Here is a 22,174-nt window from a genome sequence, read left to right on the forward strand (position 1 = left end):
GCTTAAGTGTGGAGCCAACTCTGAGAATGCTCTCTCTCCTTCTTTCTCCAGCTGAGAATATCAAAACTTGGAAAATTGAAGCCAGAGCTAAAGTTCTGAGTCACACTGGTGTCTCCAGTTACGTCCACACATTTCCATATATTTCAGCATAATGTTTCATCTAAGCTGTCTCCATGAGCTAAGTTAGGTATAGTAACTGACCGCAGATACATAAATCTGTTGTTTCTTTCCCCAGCTAAGGACACTGACTGCAACCTGTGTTTGGGAATTGCAAAATACAAATCTGCACTGAAAAAATAATGTGCATGAACAGAAAAGGGGTGGCTGATGTGTAAAGTTCTTAATGTTTTTTTATATAATGAAGCAATAACTTGTAATAGTCAGGATTATAAGGTTGCATATTAACAAGGCATTATTTAGCCTCTGCTGTCCTTTTTCAATAGCAAGTGAAGACCTATGAATCTCCTGGCTGGCCATTGATAATTTCAGCTCTGCAGGCAGTGTGCCTGATGTATGTCACTATCCTGCAGGATAAACCAGGTCTCATTGACTCACAGAATCCACCACATCGTGGTGCAAAAGGTAGTGGAGTTAGGTCACCGGCGCAGTGCACTAAACCAGAAGGTACTCATTCTACCCCGTGAGATTTATGCTGATTCAAGTTTTGTATTGTATTTCACTGTCATGTTAATCTTCTGCAGAGTTTCTGCACTGTCATCCTGTGGCCTCACTGCAGCAAGACTTAGTATACTGCAAGTTGGGTGACATATCCAATACTCTGGTCACTGCAGTCTAACTGCAGTTGTATGTCCAATCCCAGTCCTGGTCAAGTAATGCCAAGTAGTCAAGGAAGAATATAAATCGATCTCAAACTAATGTGAGACCTTGTAGCTAACAAATACTTGGTTGTCATGAAGGGAAGTGATTGAACTCAAAAAATAGAGGCAACGGTGTTGTGTGAAAGCTGTGTTGCTAGCTATGGGCAATAAAAAAGCAGAAATAACAAACTGAGTGGCTGAAAAGAAACACGCGTGCTGTGAGTATAGATCCATAAATTATCATCTATATTATCATAAAAACTCATTTAAATTTCAGAATACTTTTAAAATCAGCGCTCACCCTTTGATTGCTGTATTTTTTTAGTGTTCAGAATAAATAAAAGGAAATTAACTTACTGGTTGAGACGAGAGACGTATTCCAGCTGCAAGGGCAATTAAAATGCAGGATACCAAAGGGTGAGATGTTGATGAAGAGAGACTCTGAAAGGCTGATAGCATCTGTTAATGAAAATTCTCAGAGGCGAAAGGTTTGTTTGCTCAGGTAGTTTGAAAGACAGAAAGTGTAGATAAAGGTTAGGGAGAGGAATAAATATTTTTGTAACGTGATTGACTGAAGGTCAGATACAAAGAGTAATTTTACTATGTTTGAAGACAATTCAACTAGAATAATTTTTTCTAAGACATTTATCGGAGCTGAACTCAGTTGTTCTTTTGTGATGAATATGTATTTCAATTCATAGTCTGATTACCATAATCTCCTGTGATTGTTTCTTCAAAGAAATAATATTTATCTTTTTTTTTTTAGACTCAGCAGTTCTAGATATGTTTTAAGAAAGCAGTCAGCAATACTCTTGGCATACTCATGCTAAAAGCTCTGTGCATATCATGGCAAAGAATTATCTTGTGTTATCAATAATCTTGTTTGCATCATTCATTGAGATTACATTATAGCTCTTTAAATGAATGCAGGGATTTATACATGATATATGAAGTCAGGTTTTAGCTATATTCAAAATTCTCTGCTGTTGATAAGTGGCTAAGTTTCCCTGTTCCAATGCATCAGAATAAATGCACTAATATTCTCTTTTGGCCAAAGAAGTATTTTCATACTTAAAAAAGGATTAATTTTTATTTCCTTTCTCAGATAATAATTCCCCAAAACATTTTCCTTTTAAGTTTATTTGCAGTTGTACCCAGATTATACAGCATCACCCAGAAGAATAAGAAACTCTTCCCATCAGTATCCCATATCAGTAAGGGGATACGTAGCTTTCAGTGTACTCTAGCAAGTAAGATTACAGGTTAAATGTTTCTAAGATAGCGTACTGATGGTTTTACTATGTAGTTTCACTGATGCTCACTGGTTTACTGGCAGTACAAGAATCTTTAAATGTTTGTATTCAACTGCGTCATGGCTGGAAATAAATCTCTATATATGAATTAGGAGAACCTAAAATTGAATTTTGGCCCTATTACTGATTCTCGGTATGGTATAAGACAATTCATTCTTCATTCTGTTATTAGTTTTTTAAGATTTTTTTCTGAAAATTGAATGATATTAAAACATCTCATGTGATGTGCACTGCTTTGCGTTAAGTATAAGCTCTGTGTGCCCACCTTTGTGCCCACATGTATTTCTGGAGTAACATATGCTGATAAGAAGGCCAGCATTATCACTGTGTATGGGGCCAGGCCCTTTGTTCCTGTATGGGAAATTGGTAATCATGGCCTGCACCTCTGATTAATCAGCTGAGGCAAGTTTCAGGTCAGCTGTGGGAGCACAGGTGAGGGTAATGCAGCTGTGCTCCCAGAAGGGGTGGAGCCTGACTCCACCTCCTCTAGATCACATTTAAGGGCTGAGCACCACTGAGGCAGCATCTCTTGGAGATTGCTCCTTGGTGGAGATTGCTTCAGTGGTTTCCAGCAGACTAAAGACCTCTATTGGGTGAGCTTTTCCTTTAAATAACCTTTTGGATACTTATCGCCATCTCTTTTGTACCATCTTTGTGTTATTGTCACTATACATCACTGTACAGTTCCCTAGATAGAGTCAGTGTTCATTGCAGCACCCCACTCAATTTGGCATGCCTTGAGCAAGGTGATTATAATCCCACTGTTACACTGTTGTGGCTTTCCATTCCCTGTTTTTCTCCAAGTGATAAAATAAGCCAAATATATCCTCTCAAAGATCACTGTGTCACCAAAAGATGAGTTGAATTCATCATGTGTCCTGCAACATCTGCACATGCTCCTGTTTTGGCTTCTGTAAGCTTTCCCTTTGAGAATTGGCTTCATATGGAATATGCTTCAGTTGTCTTGTAGACATGTTAGGTTTTCTTTTCCTGCCTGATAATTGCTAACTCTGTGACTCCTAATTAGAGTCTTTTTGCTGTGATAAATATGTAAACACAATTAGGTATGTATTTTTAACATGCAGTAATTAGCCTCATCAGTTGAGTGCTAGTCAACACATTGGGATTTTTGTTCTCTTTTAGCTTCTCAATTGCGTGTACGAGTCATCAGTGATTCCTACAAAATAATCCCTTACACAACTTCATGTTTGTGTTACCTTTCATTGTTTTCCACGCCTCTCACAAACATGGAAGAAAACATTTTTCCATGTTATCTCTCTCATGAACTAGAAAGAGAACCAAAGGGACTGTGTAGTAGGAATGCTAAGTTGTGGCTTGAACCAGTGATTGAGCACCTGGTGAAAAGGTAGGGCCAAGTTGGGAGTACACAGGTGCCTACAATGTACCTGAGTGACCAGAAGGGTGGATCCATCCCTTCCCAGACCTTATTTAAGGGTCTGCAGTGGAGGCAAGGGTATCTTGATGGAGATCTGTCTTCCAGTCTTCCAAGGTTAAGCATTTTTTCTTTTGCTTCTGTGTTGTTTTATTTGGTCATTTCCTCATGTGCTGCAGCCTAGGGATTTGCTGTCCTGCTACCATTGCTGTGTTTTCCATCATGTTACTATATTACAGGCTGTTGTCTAAGTGTGCCTGAAGTTAAGGGCAGACTTAGGGCCTCATTTTGGTCAACTTGGTAGTATCTGACAGGCTAGGTTGTTGGTTTCCTGACAGCGCAGTAGGATGCAGGACTGTACTCAGTAAATGATGTTTTCTGAGTTTGCTGATGTTTCTTGGAGCATGTCCTTGCTGGAGAATTCAGAGCACTCAGGAAATAGGCACTAGGCAGGAATATCACTGGAGTTCAGCTCCAGGTTTTGGATCCCACTGTGTTTATGACAGTATTGTGCTTGCTTTGTAATTTCAGGCTTCCAGGTCTCTGCTGGTGAGAGACAAAGCCCTTGACTCAGTGTAGAACTTGGCAGATGAGATCACCCTGTACTTAAGCCGTTTAATTATTTGCATTTGGATCTGAAGACTTGGAAGTTTATTTTCGATGTTTATGTAGCTTCACGGTTCTATTGCTTGCGTGTAAATAAAATGTTTTCCTTTTAGGTCTTTCCTCCATAACCCTTAGGCCAATGTCTCCAAGACCTCAGCATCCTCTGGTGGTGGATGCCCCCGCTGTTACCTCTGTCAGCTTTCTGACAGCATTGGTATCAAAAGGCTTTTTGTAATAAGTACGGAGATGATGCCCTGCAGCCCCTGCCCACTGGACAACACAATGCTCTTCACCTTTTGTCACTTCTCTGAATATATTATTGCTTTGTTTGGTATTCTGTGCTAGTTCTTCTGCCTTCTCTGCACAGTTGTTTACCTGTTATATTTCCCCAAGCAGAATGCTTTAGTTTTTAAGTGCCTCCATCTCATCTGTTTTGTTACCCATTTGCATCCAGAAGACTGTAAGAGCTCAGATATAGTTATTCACTTGAAAATATTTAAATAAAGAATGCCAAAGCTAAAAACTAGACACAGCTGTTTCAGTAAACTTCGGATCATATTATTATGTTGAGGTATACCTATCTGTCATATGCTGGGAGACCTGTCAACATTATTGTGAAAGTCATATGTAAAAGTCCCTTTAGCGAAGTGACAGCACTGCTTGTGGTGTCTTTACGTCTGCCCTTGGTTATTGTACTCTTTGCTCCCTTACTACATTACTCTCATTTTACACTGGCACAGCTGCATTCAGAATCACTGAGTTGCATTGACCTAAAACCTGAGTAAAATGTGAGATGAATTAGATGCAAGAATGTTGTAGAAGAGCAGATCAAGGTGAAAAGCATTCTGAAAGAAGCACTTAAAAAAAAAAAAAAAAAAGAAAAAAAGAAAAGAAAAGAAAAAGGTTTTTACTTGCATTCAGCTGATCTGAATTCCTGCATGTTTAGCTATATCCCATGCTGAACAAATGCAGACCAGATGGCTCCTGTAAATTCTTGTTTAGAGCCAAGCAAGTTCACTTACACACAACCAAGCCGTTGTGTCTGTTTGTGTAGATCTGTGTTTATGGGTGACAGGTTGCAGTAATATAACGTGTGTACAGGGGAGACTAGAGGTTTACTGAATCCAAATAGAAGAAACAACTAACACTAGAATGTGTTTGCTGCTTGGTCTAGGAAACTGTCTGCTAGCAGAACAGCAGAGTGTAGCACTTCACATGTTGGTTGCCAGGTAGAAATAAGTCAAAAGCAGAAGTCAAAAACAGATGGAATGTGGTTATTCAACAGTTATTTAATAATTTGAACTTAAATGTTTTAGGCTGAGAGAGAACTCCAGTGTAACAGTCAGTTGCTGCATCTCTTTCCTATGGTTAATTTATCAGCTCATTCATTATATCTTCCCCTACTTTAATATCATTGAGCACAGGCTGTGGTGCTTACCAAACTAATATGCTTGGACTTGGAATGATAAGGCAGGATTTGAGTTGGGTAGCTGGTTTTTAATCACATGTATTGTGTCTATCAATTTGCTTTATACTAGTGTTATGCTCAGCTCCAAACATACAGATTATCTGTGTGTATCTCAACTTACAGACCTCTGGTACTCTCAAAAAGTAAGTTGGCGTCATAGAACTTGTGTTTGGCTTTAAAAAACACTGGCCTTGATGGCCTCCTTCCTGGCCTGGTCAAATGTGAGCATGCAGTTAAATCCCTGAAGTTCGTATGTAAGCCAGAACCTTAGTTCTTTGGATCATGTCACGGGTTCAAAATGAGTATTTGGATCCAAGTTGATATTCCTGATGTTCACCAGGCAAAAAACATTCTGCTTTCCAGGAAAATGTACTCCTTAAAGATCTTCCATACTCATCAAGGGAAAAAGAAAGAGGGACTGCAAGTAAATAATCTTCCATTTCTAATAGGAGGTTAAGATCCAAGATCTTACTTGGAACATTCAGAAAAGGAGTTAATTACATCACTGTAATTTTTTCTTAGTACTTTGGTGCTGTCTGTGAGGGCTCTCATGTGATGTTATGGACGTTCCAGTGTGGTCATTTACTCACGGCATATTAACAACTGCTGTTGTTTAAAGCTGTTCAGTGATGAATTATGTAGAATTTCATCTGTCTGAGCAAACTGCGTGGATGAATTTTGCTTATGGGATGTGGGAGATGTTTTGTGAGCTTCGAGAACAGATGAAAAAGAGTTAAATGTCCTTTTCACCTCTGCTGGTAGGGTCAGACATCCTTGTATCAGAATAACTGTGTGAAAGATAGACACCAGCACTTCTTCCTGTGAAGATACTGAGTGTATGTATGTCTCAGTCTGGCTGCAATGAGTGCTGAATGTAATGCGGTCTGAAATGTTTAAAGCAGAGATACAGCATTGCAACAAATTTTATTTTCCATGCTTTGAGGAAAAACTGTATTGAATATTTTCCCTCTTTGCAAGCCTCAGTCAGCAAAAATCAAGGTACTTGCTTCAGCTCACTGAGTAGTAAGCTGGGCACTTGTTTTATTTGAGTTTTATTGCTGTAGTTTCTTCAAGCCCAGTCATTTTGCTGACAGTTTAGGTGAGGCTTAGCTTTTTTAAATCATTAATAATTCAAGAATAAGTTGGACTATACTGCACTTGAATATTAAGTCCAGGATTGGTGCTTTTAGTATCTACAGGTCAGACTAACTTGTGTGGTTGCATTCAGCAGTCACAGGTGCAGCCCCTCCCCAGGTCATGAGTAGAAGCACCGAAAGCATAACATGACCGTTGTATGACCTGCTAATTATGGGCCTTGTCATCATGTGGCCAGGCATACCTGTGTATTAGCAATGCCAGTATGTTAATGTCATAGTGCAGCAAAGGGACATGGTGTCGTCAGAAAGGCTGGCATAGAATCCTTAGAGTTGGAAGCCTGTTCCATTGCCTCACCACCCTCATTGTGAAAGACTTTTTCCTTATATCCAGCGTAAATCTACCCTCTCTAAGCTTGAAGCCATTTCCCCTTATTTCACCGCAGACCCTGCTTAAGAGTCTGTCCCCTTCATCAGAAGGATACACTTTCAGCAACACCATTTCCAGAACAATGCATTCTCCATCCTGCTTCCTTCACAGCCACAATCTGACTAAGGAAAAAAGTATTTAAAAGATCAGATTTGGAGCTGTTGTACGTGTTTATACTGATGACTATAGAATGAGCAACCGGTGAATTTCAGTCATGGTGGTGTTGTGTGCCTGCTTAGAGATGGCCTTGTTGCTGTCATCTCAGAGAAGAAAGTCATTTTTTCTTGCCTTACAAATATATATATTTTGCTTTAAAATTTGAAGCAGCATAGACCAGCAACAACACTAATGAAAACCCTTTCTGCATTGCATCTTCACATATCTGTTACAGATTGCCAGTCCTTTAGACTTTCTGGGTAGCAATGATGCAAACCATGGAAAGCTACAAAGCAGAGACAGCTGGGTGGCTGGCTGGCATCCTGCAGGGTGGCTGGGTTGAGAGGCACTCCTGAAGGATCCACACCACCACGGGTGTTGGAATGAGCATCCTTTGTACAGCATCCCCACAGTGCACTGGCTGCAGGGCAGGAGATGGGAAAGCATAGCGTGCAGAGCTGGTCACTGATGTGCACAAAACAGGGAGCAAGATTTGTGCATTCACTACCCAGGTGTACCCCTGAACAGCCACAGTTTGCATTGCTTTGTAAAGGAGCAAGAAGAATACACATTTGAAGATAAAATGGTTCATTTGTTTACACAATCTCACTGCTTATATAACGGCACTTTACTATTAAAAGTACAGCTGGAGCCTGGACATGTCATTTATAGGAATAACACATAATGGGGAGCAATGTAAAATGTAGCAAATGGTGCTGAAGGCAGTCAGCGTGGTGGGTACCAGAGGTTGGGGAACTCATGCTTGTGAAGAAGGAGCACCTGCACTGCCTTCCTGCAAGCAGGAGTGCTGAGTGGGGTTTCTGAAATGTAAGGCTGGTAAAGGGCTCCGGGGAGTTGTCACAGGAGGGGCAAGTGAATGGGGGGAAAAAAATACTTATGATCTGTGTTCTGTTGTTTAAAGAAACCTCAAGACTCGTACTTGCCTGTCATATGAATGATGAAACAAAGTTATAAATATTCATTGCTTTCCAGAATCACTTTTTTAAAAAGCGTATCTTTATACTCAAAGTATTTGTAAGTCCCCATTAGTGCTATTTGTGCTCTCACATCAGAATTCCTAATTTGTAGCCAAGCAAGTATCTTAGGCCTAGATCTTCCTCCTACATGTAATGGAATCATAATGCTGTCACAGATATCACAGCCATTTTTGTAAAATACGATGTTAAGGAAGACTGAGTTCATTGTACTATACATATGTAAATGCCTCCGTTTCAATCGTCTCAGGGGAAAGCAGATGCCAGAAAGAATTCCCAACCAGTGTACATATTAATTGTCACCACCTATCGTGGAATAATAAAGCACATTCATACAAGGAAAAGTGTAAAGAATTGAGAAGGTTTCCTTGGGAGAGTAAGGGCATTTGTGTGAGACTTAAAGAAGTCGCATGGTGAATTATAATAATCTAACTGCAGTCTAGAAAATCACCCTTCCCTTCTTTGTATCTGTAATGACGCTATGGTGCAAATCCTGCCTTCAGACAGCTGCTGTAGATTTACAGCAGGCTAAAGAAAATCAGACTCCGGCACAAGTTGTTTGTTATCAGCATAGCCCTGCAATGACAGATAGCTACTGGTACAGCATGAAACGCTGAATATTTTGCTTCTCTGTAACTCAAAGTCTTTTCAGTTTCAGGAGCACAGGGGATGGGTTATCACAGAGCATGGTGAACTGATCTGTTGAGCGTGTATGCTTGTGTAGGTGTTTGTGGGTGTGAAGATGTTCTGAGCTTCTCAGTCCTGGATGTGGATAAGAAATCCACAGCGTGACCAAATGATTAGACAGAAAATTCTGCCTATAAATTATCTGGGCAGAAATGTAGCTCATGTGGATGTTTCTGTACAAAGAATCCATGCTGGAGATGGCTGTGTGGGTTTGAAGAAGATGAGCTCTATCTTTGATTGGCATCTACCCAGTTTGGAAAGAACTAGAACAATGCAAAAATTTGAATTTCCTGAATCAAAACAGGCAATTCACCAAATTCTCAGCTACGTACAAAAATAAAGGGATGCAAATCTGTGTCCAGTGACTCCTCTACATGGCATGAATTGAAGTTGCCATACCTGGTTGCACCATCTCTCACTTGGAGATTTGAGTTCTTCGTGCAGCCCAGGCGCAACTGTTCCCACAAAATGAAATGTTGTTTGCTTGTATAACTTCCCACAGTGCAGTCTTTGCTCCGTGCTGCTTCTCTCTGCTGTTTTGGCTTCTGAATGAGTTGGTATTATCTCAACAGACGCATTGAAACTGTAGTTAGTGCTGCTACGCTCTGTATTTAAAAAACATTTTTTTGAAGTCAAAGTGAATGTCAGTAAAATATTCTCTCATGGTTCAGGGCTCCAGTAGCTGGTACAATGCCTTAATTGGCATTCTTGTGCAGTGCTTGGACCTTTGCCAGTTAATGACCCATTGCTGCAGTCTGCACAGGCAAATTACCCCTCCTGTCCGGTTCTTCAAACTGATGGACTTTTGCCCAAGTAATGGCTGCAGGCTCCTATTCTCAGCTGGCATCAGCCCCAGCGCGACTATAAACATCCCTGAGAGGGTCATAATATGATATATTGGACAGATTCTGATGCGCCTCACAGTCATATACCGCCAAACAGTTCTGCTGAAGTCACTGACTTTGGCAGTGGCATAGCAGAAATAAGAAACTGGTCCTTACGCTGTTGCTTTCTCAAGTAATGAAGCAATTCCAGGTTATTAGCTAGTCTGTGTCCCTTTAGATGATATATTTTTTGCAAACCTTTTATCAAACATCCAAAATAGTTTTTACTTCTGTTCTGATTTTAAATGGCTGCATTATCTCTTCTGCTACAGGATTTTCCATTCTCCAGGCAATTATGGAAGCAGCAGTTCAAAACAACTGGCAGGTGACAGCCAGATCTGTAGGAAGCATAAAGGATGTTCAAGAATTCAGAAGAATTATAGAGGAAATGGACAGGCGACAAGAAAAAAGATACTTAATTGACTGTGAAGTAGACAGAATAAACACCATTTTGGAACAGGTATGTTTTTGAAATTTTCAGGAATTGTGGTTTCTCAATGATACATTTTGTCAATGTTTCCAGAATTGTCCATTTCTAGAAATTAATTGAATGTTCATTGAGGTTTGAGTTCCAGTGACCGGCCAGTTACCTGATAGTTAAAATTCCTCACTGATGTCCACAGCTGCTGATGGTACTTACATGTAAACTGTCAGGAAATGTCTCTGTGATATTTCTTTTCAAATGTTAATAATGTATTATATTTAAGTAGGCTAAGACCCTGAAGCCTCATCTACCAGAGCAGCATTACAACTGTTAGGTCTTCTTGTAGGGAGTTTCAGGCAGGGGTGTGGATTGTTAAGTGGAACATGAGACAGGAAATAAAAGGCCAGTTAAACAATTCTCAAATGTAAATATTGCTAAAGACAAGTTCAGCTGGTAGTCCAAACCGTTTATTAGTGCTTTTGGGGACATTAACCCCTTCCCTCTGCACAGCTGTCACATCACAGAGGTGATAGAATTCACCTTTTCTGATGAGGGCCCAGTTTTGAGTCATTAGTTTGCTATTGCCCAGCCTTCTCATTGCTTGCCCTTACCCCATGGGAATGGCCACATCCACAGCCATGCCAGGTTGCAGTCCAAAATGCCTGCATCTCTCTCTGCACAACATGCTTGAAGAGGTATTGAACAGATATACATTGAGGGAAGCAGAAACAGAGAGGGTCCCTCTGCCTGGGCTTGCTGCAAAGCCAGGGCTGGTACAGGACCTAATAATCTATGTGGCTATTTGTCACTGGTGTGTGGAAATTCGTTTGTATTAAGACTGAAAAACCATCTGATTATGACCACCTCATAAATTTAACTGGGGATTTATGATACAGAATAGATCAAAAGTATCATTTAAATTTCATGAAGCATTAGCATTCTTTTAGGAATGTTGCCATGTAAACTAGTAGCAAGTTGACCTCACTGCTATAAACAGATCCTAGAAAATGCAAAAGATATATTCACTGAGTTTCTTCCCAGCATGTTCTAGTCCAGCCCCGAGGTACAGTGGAGGGCTGGTGTGTGGAGACTGAATCACTGCCACAGGTCCCGGCGATGCTGGTGATAGACAGCAACAGGCAGAAAAGGGAGCTTTGTCTCAGGAACGTAGCGCAAGGCCATGCTGATACATAACTCTACTGCTAAATGATTGCAATACTAATATGTAGCATTGCATTCTCACTGTAATTTTTAGACAATATGGTGACTATTCTCTTAGGGGAAGTTCATAAACTGTAATAAACTTTTACTTTCTTTCTTCTGCTTATGTTCTTGGAAAAGACTACAGCCCAGTCTACTGACAGTGATGCAGGAGAACTCCCAAGCCAAGATTAATAACACTTTGGGCCCACTTTCAGCTGGAGAATAGGTTTTTTGTTTGATCTTTCTAAGTCCATTTACATTTTATTCACTCTTTTTATTATAATGTGCAAGTGAGAGAAAAATATTCAAACCGTTTCAAAGCCAAGCATGAAAGTCATATACCAAGCAAACAACCTAGCAGAACAACTTGCAAGCATTTCTCCTGCAGCCATTCGAAGCTGAAAGACAAAGAACTTATAATTTCACTGAATGTTTGATTCCACTTTTTATTCATGTCATTAGCATCTGTGTACTGGGGCTGCCAGGTATCCCTGAACTCTGCAGTAGTTTGCTCACACTCTGGAATAGTTATAGCCTTTCTCTTGTCTTTAGTTTGCATGTAGGCCATCCCTGTACTGTTAAATGAGGCTTTTCTCTGTTTTTATGCTCACTGTCCATCTTTTGAATTTACTCTTCATGAAATCTTTATCCAAAATAATCTGAAATATTTCTAAAAGATCTTAAAATTTCCTTCCAGTTGGATTCTGTAACTCAATCAGCTTTAGCCAGCCAGTTGAATACAGTTAGCCCATTGCTTTGCAACCAAATGACATTTCCACATACAAGCACTATGTCACATATGTTGTCCTATGGATGTAATAGGATTATTTTACCTTAATTTTATTTAAGTTACTCATGAGCAAAATTGTTTGAATTTACGGCATCAAAAATGGATTTACAAATTTTTGTTTAGAAAACAAAAGGTTGTAAGGAAAACCAAATGCAGTTGCTGAGACAAATACTCTGGTACTAATCCTGTCACATTAGGAGTCCAACAAGTGGATTCCAGTTGTGCAACACGTTCATAGGAGTATTTTCCCATTTATTTCAGCCAGACCATTTGCTTGACAAAAAATTGTCCAGGCATATCTCAAGCTGGTGCCTCATATGCTAAAAATTTCTTCTGGCAACATTTTCCAGAGTTTTGTGTTTGTTTTCTAATCTGGAATTCAAGAGCAATGATTTAAGTTTCTGCAGGGAAAGTCAGTAATGCAGGTCCCCAGATTGTCAGCTGAATAACTATTGGTTTTAGGCATTTCTTTCTATCTCATCTGCTTTCCTTGTTATCTTCTCATAAGGTAGCTAAAAAAATTCACAAGTACGTGCAGTATTAAATCCAGCCATCCAGTTTGCTCAAGGGAATGGGGAGTTGTCTTCGTTATAGACAACTGTGTTTGCTGATAGCATACCATTGAGGGGAAAGATGACTCTGGATTTGCATATTTCAAATCTGTGTTTGATTGCAGTTTAGAAAGTCAAATTAGTGCTATACGTGGAGTCTAGAGGGGCTGCTCAGCTACAAGGCAGTAATACCTCCATGCTGACTACATCGCTGCAGGTATATCCAGCAAGAGAAAAGGGAAGGCCATCAAGGCTCCCTGCCTGTGATAGCACAGCTCTGAAGGACAGACTTCCCACAGCTATTGCCATAGGCTGCCTCAGCACCAGTACCCTTTCCATCCTCCTCTCTCTGGACTCAGCAGGGGCCCATCCTCAAGGCTTCACTCTTCCCCCACACCCCCATGCTGGAGCAGTGCCTGCCTAGACTGCTGCCTGCAGCAACCATGGAGGTGTGGTGACTGCCATTTCATTCTACCAAGGATAGCACTTGTCAGAAAACCTAGATTTGAGAACTGGAAATAGGTCTTATTTAAGAACACAAATTATAGCAGAAATAAATGGTTTGCGAACCACTAAACAATCTCTGCACGTTCTGAGTTTGCTATCAGACTTTTGGGCACCTGACCAGGCTCTTCAGCAAGCTTGTCAATTCTCTGCTCCAGAAACCACATATTGTGGCTTTGTGTTAGTGCTCAGATTAAAGAAGAGTGACCTGAAGAGTCAGGCTGGTCAGTGTATGCAGTTCTCTTCCTTTGATGTTTTTTTCAACCAGTTCAAACTAGGGTGCACCTCTCTTCCAAAGGTGTAGGCTTTCCTAAAGCCAATTACCTACCTGAGGATTTTCTTCAGAGACTTCAGGTCCTCTGATGACTGCCATATGAGGTATTTCTATCCTGGTAACCATGAAAGTTTTCTCCTGATGTGTTAATGCAAAGGAAGAGAAAGAGGACATTTCAGTTTATATTCTTTCTGGGTAGCCTGTTTTGTGCAAGGTTTTCTTGTGTAGCACATCTGGTCTCATTCACCATCCCAGAGAATCATTTTGTGGCTCCATATTGTGTCCTAAAGGTGGATACTGTGCCCAGACCACCTCTAGTTCTGTCTCCTTACCTGTGAACTAAAAGGATCAACAGTCATCCTCCTGGTTACCACCTGTGTCTTCATTTGCTCTGTGGTTCTGTAACCATGTAGATCTGTATCACTTCTTGCACGACAAAGCTATATCGAATTTAATCATCTAGTGGCCTCTCAAGCATACAGATAGCAACACTTATGTCATGCAAAAATCATAAGCTCCCCACACTTCTTTTCCCTCGATGCTAAAATATTCCCATATTCCTTCACAGATAGATATAAAATTTTGTTCTCATAAACTGAACATTTTCTTCTGAGAACTAACAGTAAGCTTCAGTTTATTCAACCGTGTATTTTGAGGCATGTTTTTGAGTTAAGAAATATGTTTCTCTTATTCCCAAGATAACAGACTGTATTTCAGACTAGACTGGCTTTGTGTCCATTTAGAAGTAAAGCTCCTGAGGGAAAATAAGGAGGAAGAAACTCCATTTGGGATCAAAATGGTAAAACTTTACAAAAGACCCAATTATTTCAGAGACCGTGTGCTTTTATCAAAAGGGTACTACCTCCAAACATAGCCAGATAGGTTAGGTTCCAAGGTAATCTCTTTACAGAGTGGAGGCATCTCACAAAGCAGAAGTAATATTATAGCAGAGAATGCAGTCCCCAAAATTTTACGATGATAGTGAAACAGTCAAAGATGACTTGGAGTAAAGCATCCGTAGGATTAAGAAGGGTAATCTGATTGACTGAACTCTGTCCCGTGCTGGCACTGACTGTGACTTGACATTTGAGTATGAACGTTTGAGATTAAGAAGACTATCTCCTAGTTTTTTTTCCCTCTGCATAGCTGCTCAGATCACAGAGAACTGGGCTCGCTTCAAATCAGCTTTGCCATTTGTCAGAAAAATAAGTGCAAAAACACAGCATTAGGTTGCACCAATAGTCATCAAAAACAGCAACAATAACTGCCTACATGCGCAATGGGACGCTTGAAGGAGAGTGAATCCAGTAAGTACGGTGTTGTGTAATGTCACTCAGAAAGTGGTACAGTTCATTTTTATATTTCCAGTGAACTAGAAACTTAATATTTAGGGCATTCTTTCATTGGATGCCCATGAGTATTGTTGAAACTGGGATCTAATGGCAGGTCACTTCTTTCCCCTCAAATCCAGAGAGTTTCAGGTTTGTTCAGGCTTGTGGGGAGGAAAGGGGAACTACTTGAGTCAGTTACCTTCAGGACTTTAGATAGCAAAGGGTAAGTAAAAAATGAGCATAAGTCAGTAGTGACAGCTATATCTGCCTAAAGGGCCTACTGCTCTCAGCTATAAAACTACTAATGAGCTAGAGATAGATTGCTAAAGCAGAGAGAAGCAACATCTTGGGTTAATCTGCCCCACATGTGGCACACTGCATACAGACCTGGAGATAGAATTTCTAGTTTGTAAATAGGAACGGCTCTCCAAAGCCATTGCCCAGACTTCACAAGGCAAGGCAGATTCCAAATGACAGGAATTTGACAGTTTGAGTATTAATCATCCCACAGACTGAGGTAATGGCACACAAATTTCCAAAACGCTCAGAAAGCATTAAAGAACAGTTTTAAATGTATCTGATCAGTAATAGTAAAAAATAATGCAAAGTGTCCTGCCGTAAATGTACGTGCTGCCGTATGGAGAAGACCTCTGCCAAGCAAATCTGATTTCCTATGCCGGATACGTATGAACCTGAAGTCACCGTTAGAGTTTTTGTTTCCCTGCCATAGCAGCAATTGCTCATTTTATGTTTGTGATAATTCATGGGATATAAATGCGCACACCAGTGCACGTACACGCATCTGCTTTTGGTATTTTCATATCTTTACCACAACATCTGCAGTATGCTGTTACGCAGTTACAGAGATATTTATATGGCAACCCCTGCTCTGCCATTAAACGTACAGTGATTCAGAATCCTTTCTCAGTTACACTGCTGCGGGTATAGAGTCAATCATTATCCCGAACATTATCCTGGAGACAATATTTAAATTGATACCATGATACTCATAGAGAGACAGCGTTTGCTTTGAATTTCAGCTAATAGGTAGCTGTGAAGGCACAGTTTGCCTTATTCTGCAGCTTCAGCACACAGCATTTGTGCATTTGCGTTTGCCCTCGCAAAGCCCTGTGAACAGCCCACTCGTTATTTAGCCCATGTCCACATCATGCAAGCTGCTCCTGTGCTGGCTTTAATTGTTACCCTTGCTGGCAGTCTCAGCAGAAAGGTCAAGCCTGAGGACCGTTTTGTGATAGCTTCCCATTGCCACATTTGATGTTCTTTGAAAGCAAATGTGCACATGGGTGCTTCACATGCACTTGGACCATGGGGACAGGATCTGGTCTTTCATTAGCTTTGCTGGTACTTCTTAAAAGCAAGATTCAGAAGAATCTTTTAAAGGTAGAGAATATTTGGGGTAGGAGGGACTGCTGGCTGCAACTTGCTCAACGTGTGATCTCCTCAGATTTTTCTCCTTCTGTATCTGCCCATTTCCCTATCCCTCACAGCTCTGGGAATCTTCTTCCACCTCTTCTTAGCCAGTGTCTGATTTTAAAATTCCTGGTCACACATCTTTTCCAGGTTTTTAAACTCAGTGTTGTATAGAAATTGCCTTATTTCAGTTCTAGCATTTAATGTAGTTCTTTCTTCTCCATATAAAGGATAAACCCTTTCATCTTCACAGACATTACCTTAATTTCTGCATCTGTCTCTCAAATAGTTTAATGCTTGAAACTCTGCTTCTAACCAAAGGCTTTACTTAATTAGTTTCCAAGGCAACCATCTTGGCAACAATCCAGATGAACCAACTGCAGGGAAGAGGAAGGAAACATGCTATCAAAATGAATAGTAATAGCACAATACCACTGTGCAAACAGGCGTTATACATCATGAGAGGCAGTGTGATAGTTCTGGTGTCTTGTAAGTTCGTTTGCAAGAGAAGAAGTCCTAACTCAGTAAAAGACAAAGCACACAAGAACTTACGTCTTTTTTTCAGAGCTGACTAAGCTGGGATTAATGGCTTCAGTGTGAAATAAATCAGTGTTATCTGGGGAAAAGAACCAGTGGTGCTTCTCAGGGCTCCTCTTGCACCAAGATGTACCCAAACACACTTCTTAGCACACTGAAATGCTGCAGTTTTCGGGGTGACATAAGCAACCAGTAGCTACAGCCTAACGGGGATGTGGCTAAATATGAGGCCCCTAGGTGTGATCCACAACTATGATACATTCATTGCAAACTACAAGTGGATTTGTCGTATCCCTCATACAGCAATGTATCAACCCAGTGCAAATCGCTTCCTATTAGTAATTAAATACCCGCACGTGATTCCTTTTTCCTATCTCAGCTTCACACCTGTGCAATTCCTTTGGCCTGTTTGGAATGGATTAAAGCTTCTAGAGCTACCCTGGGGTAAATTTGTAAGAGTCAGGCCCTAGAAATCATCAGCAAAGCCTGAAGCACCAACATGCTGCAGTACTCAACCAATAAGGTGAAAAAAAACACATCTGTTTTAGAGGAAATTAGTGTGCACAGGCTTCAAAAAGTCCATGTTACTATATTGCGTTTATTTGTTTGAAACCACGAATGTGCATGTGTAGCAGTAATGGAGTATATACTACTGGAAACCCAATCCTCCAGAGTATGAATTGAATAAAATAATGTGCAATATATGCAGAGCCTTAAAATCACCCTGAGTATCTTTTATACTGGCAAAATGCACGTAAAGAATCAGAACAGAAAAATATTACTGCAACTTTATTACCTCATATGAGTTAAAAGGTTTCCCCTGCTGGATAGACTAAATCTAGTAAAAATAAATTAACTCTTCATAATCTCTTTTGGTTCATGATTTATGCACCAAGTTATATGGGGAATATTGCCGAGTGCTGTTTACAGTGAAGCAGAATAAACCTTTCAAACTCCTTCAAAGCATTGAAAAGAGAAATTGAATGCAATTCTAGTCACAGTAGAATTCCATTTACAGTAAAAAAGTAAAAGAAAAAGTAACCTTGTCTTTCCTAGAGAAGGTTGCACTGATTTCTTTTCCCTTAATTTCATAGGACATTTAAAGAGGAAAGGAAATGCTCAAAAGTAAAAAAAGATTGGCTTCTATTCAGTGTTTTTCAGTCTGCTTGAAGTGCAGTGCTCTGCAGTACAACCGTCCCCTCCCAGCCCCCCCCCCAAAGATTTTCCTGTGAGCACTGGGTCTGAATTACTGCGACACTTCTGGGTTATATCCCAATAATAGTTGAAGTGATCCTGACATGCAATAATAGTTTATATAAACAGAATTCTGTTTCCAAGGACTTCTGTTCAATTCTAGGAACTAACACTGGGATTTTACCCTGGCATGATGAATGGAGATATGGAAGGAAAATGTATGTAGTTTTTAAATGATAACTGTTCCTCAGTTTACCTAATCTTTTCCTCTCTTCCTCCGATGTACTTGCATCCTATCATGTTGATAAAAGTTAAGACTGATGGAGCATCATTTATTCTGTAGGTTATGAGAAGAAGTGAACCTTGTTTATGTTTGTCTGTTACTGCAAGTGTACTGTTAAGAAATTCCAAGACACAGGTTCACCGTTTTGAAAGGCAAAAGGCACAATTAGGTATCACCTCCTCTGTCAAAGGGATGAGGTGCTCGTTAGCGATATGGGTATGTCTTCACATCAGATGGCTGGGGGGAAACATTTGATTCCAGAAGAAGGTTTGGAAACTTCTGAGTAAATGTATGACTGCTGTTGTTAACAGTCTTTGTGAAAGTGACCTCAGATGTTGAGAAACTTAGTAGTGGAGGCTGGTGTGGAAGTCACTTTTGGTGGTGCTCAGTTTGGTACATGTGATATGGACTTGCACTACAATGAAAGGATCCATAACTGCTAACAGGCAAGAAGGCTGTCATTGTGATGGGTCTGTCTTTTGTTAGGATAAGAGCTGAGCATCACAGGCTGAAGGAAATCTGGAAGTTTAGCCATGAATGTTGTTAGTACTACAGTACAACTGTAGTAGTACAGCCATGTTCACTCATTTGCTTAGCTTTGCTGAGCCAAGAAGCATTGATGTCTTTTGTAAAGGTGTTTGTGTGTCAGTGCAAAGCATGTGATGGTTACCAAGAAGTTTACCCACCAGCTAGTTTCCTGTGAGACCTGATGACTCTGTGAAAATACCGACATGAGAATGTAAAGGAATCTCTGTAAAATCAGTTCATTTTTTAATATTACTCAAGGTGATATCTTTATCAGAGAATATACTAGAACTATGCAGACAATTAAAATGTGGGGTCCTTCCTAAAATGATCAGTGTGTGGAAATCACTGCTGCAGATTAACATATTTAATTGATTTACTTTTCTTGTATGTGACTCCAAAACTTCTTCCATAACAGCTTGATTTTTGCCTTATTAATCTCACTCAAAAAGCCAAAGAATTCGCTAATTCAAAAATTCTACAACACACAGATCCCTTCAGGGAAGCTGTCAATAGGAACAAGTAGCTCCTCTTGGGAAGATCTTGGCAACATAAGAGGCAGAGGTCTCTTGACCATTATGGCAATCCTTTTCATACGTGACAAGGAATTTCCATCGTGATTGTAACAAGTCTCCGTCTCTGATCTTGATCTTAGTGGAACAGCTTTAAGTGATGAATGGTAGCTAAAGTTGTGAAGGTTAGGGTATGGAGGGTGGGACTTGCGAAGAGAGATGCAGTCCTGAGAGACAAAAAACTGTTCCTATCTTTCTAGACACAGAAAAAATTCTGTCAGAACAAAAAGTTTATGTAATGAAAGCTATTCAGCTTATGGGGTAAACAACTGTGATTATGAATGTCAGTTACTAGTGATCATAAAACTCTTCATCTCAGTGAAGAAAAAGCAGAGTAGGATGCTTTTGCAGAACTGTACGTCTTTTAACAATAATTATGCCATCAGATTAGTTAATGCCATTAAGTCACATCAAGGAAAATGAATGTAGGAAAATTATTTCAGGACACAGAAAATTCACAGAAAACTTTATTATCACAATGAAAAAAAAAAGGAGGAAATATCATGCCCGCAGAACCCATGTTGCAGTTTGTAATGTTTTGCCTCTGCAATTTCTCATGTAATCTTTTATGCATTATTTAAGAGGATATTCTACTACACAGTCTGCAGTCTTCAGTCAGCAAACATCATATTAGATGTGGGAAAAGAAAGTGTAGCTTTCTGGAAAGGGGAGGAAGTACAGTGTGGTTTTGAATGTTGCTTTGCTTTCCAAGGACTAATATGTATGACTATCAACTATACAGAGATGGCCTAGAAGTAATTTTCACTCTTGGGGTGACTAACATCAATTAGAAATGCAAGGAAGAAAAGCACACAGAAGGGGACCAAGGAAGGAAAAAGTATTAATGAAATGCTTCAAATATATCTCAGATCCTTGCTTTTACCATGCATATTTTTGTCCTTTCTACTAGGAGACTCCTGTCTTTCTATGAGATTATTTCCCATGACAGATACATTGCAGAAGGGCTGAAAGGTGTTTGACGAATGTTTTATAAACCCATACTTACTATATGTGCTATAGAGAAAGATAGGATTATGGTTTTGAGGTGTGGTTACAAATGTAAAAGGTATCAACAGCACACAAGAAGAATCTTAGGTCTGTGCACTGCGCAAAAATACAGAGCCCAGCAATCTAGACTGCCTATGGATTTGTGACATTCCCTAAAGAACATCAAGCTCCTGAAATGGTGCATAAGTTAGTCTCAACCATATATGCTATTATTTTTATCTGCAACAAACAATACGTGTGTAGAATCTTCATCTTAATATTTAATACATTCTTCATTTAATATTTAACTCAAATTTAATATAGTACTCATTCTTCATATAAATGAAATCATTGTTTACTGCGTATTATGCAGCCTCACAATCCCTAGTGGCCAGATTCTCATCCCATTAATATTAAGTGAAGAAATAAATCACCTTCACTAGGTTTGCACTGTCGTTATCATTATGAGGTTTTGACCCTTTGTACAGGGAAAGTCATTTGTACCCTATGTGGAAATTGCTCTATTTCTATGGAATTAAGGCCAGGATAAGTATTATCTATCTGGCTGTGAGAAGACCAGCTCTAGCTGAGATGCTTCTTTTGCCACAACAGTACTGTTGTTCCTTTGGAACTCTGTGTGTAGGTGCTGGTGCTGTTGGTGTGATAAACATCAAAAATATGTCAACATGCTATTTTTTTGTAATTTTTCTCAGGGAAGACCTTGCCTTGTCTTGTGCTTAGAATCCTCAAAGGGAACTCTGTGCAGGAGCATGTGTGTGAATGATAAAACAAGGGAGAAGGCACTGTAGACTGGCAGTAAATATATCTGCTGAGGTTGCAAGGGATCTTATCTTTACTTTGCCATTTGGTTATATGAAGAAAATCCTCTTCTGTTCTCCAATTTGTCCTACTCTAGGATAAAAATTTCCATGACAAGAGGCGACCTGTGCAAAGTAACGGCAATGAGGAATGATTGTGTATGCCTGTCAAATGCTGTTGCACCAGATCTTTTGCCTTTGCCCACATGACAACACTGCCCAAAATAATTATGTTGCTATTAACAGTGCACCCTCCTTTGAGATCCAATGTACAATAGCTGCAAGCCCACACGGGCAGCTCTCATGATAAGAACTTATGAAGGCTTTCACTTTTATTGAACTAATTGGAGTGTCACACTGATACTCTGCTCCTTTCCTTTCTTAACTGGGTCTTGAAGACCAAATTAGCCAATGCTTCTAGTCCACTGGGATGCTGCCATGACTTCTCAAAAGTTTATTCCAATATCAAGTAGGAGCAGCTCATATCTCACATGAGCTTTATGTAACTCCATCCTTAGATGTAAAAATGTTGCTAACAATAGGGTTGCAAGCTGAAACCAGGAGAGAAGGCAGTGGTGCTCCATAGCAATTTAGGATTGCAAGACAGTTCTTGCTATGCTTGAGATAGCAAGGGCCTGTTACCCATGCTGTTCCCACAATGATCAATTAACACTGAGCTGATCTTGATGATGCTGTTGGAATTTTTTAGACGTGTCCATTCTTTGAACACAAAACATTTTGGCTTGTTTGCAGCTGAGAAGAAAGAATTGTACCATCACTGCTGGCATTGACACACTGCTTTGAAGGCAAAGATCTCATAGCTGTATTTTCAAAGCAAGGTGTATTGGGACATTGCTGTTCATATGGAGCTAGCTAAGCCTTCCTGTCCTCAGAAATGTAAAAGTA

General features: G+C 40.0%; 1 protein-coding gene across 4 annotated transcripts in view; it reads left to right on the forward strand.

The window, feature by feature from the left end:
* Nucleotides 1-22,174, forward strand: part of GRIA3 (glutamate ionotropic receptor AMPA type subunit 3) — a 139,694-nt gene that overhangs the window by 55,208 nt on the left and 62,312 nt on the right. For all 4 annotated transcript variants that reach the window (XR_011903529.1, XM_072336381.1, XM_072336380.1 and 1 more), the window contains exon 4: nucleotides 10,117-10,304. Coding sequence is in view for 3 of the 4 variants with exons in the window: in XM_072336381.1 (XP_072192482.1) it covers nucleotides 10,117-10,304 (188 nt within the window). In the remaining variant the exon portion in view is untranslated. The remainder of the gene's footprint in view (nucleotides 1-10,116; nucleotides 10,305-22,174) is intronic.

This window comes from Excalfactoria chinensis, chromosome 4 (assembly GCF_039878825.1).
Source record: "Excalfactoria chinensis isolate bCotChi1 chromosome 4, bCotChi1.hap2, whole genome shotgun sequence".
NCBI classification, from domain to species: domain Eukaryota; kingdom Metazoa; phylum Chordata; class Aves; order Galliformes; family Phasianidae; genus Excalfactoria; species Excalfactoria chinensis.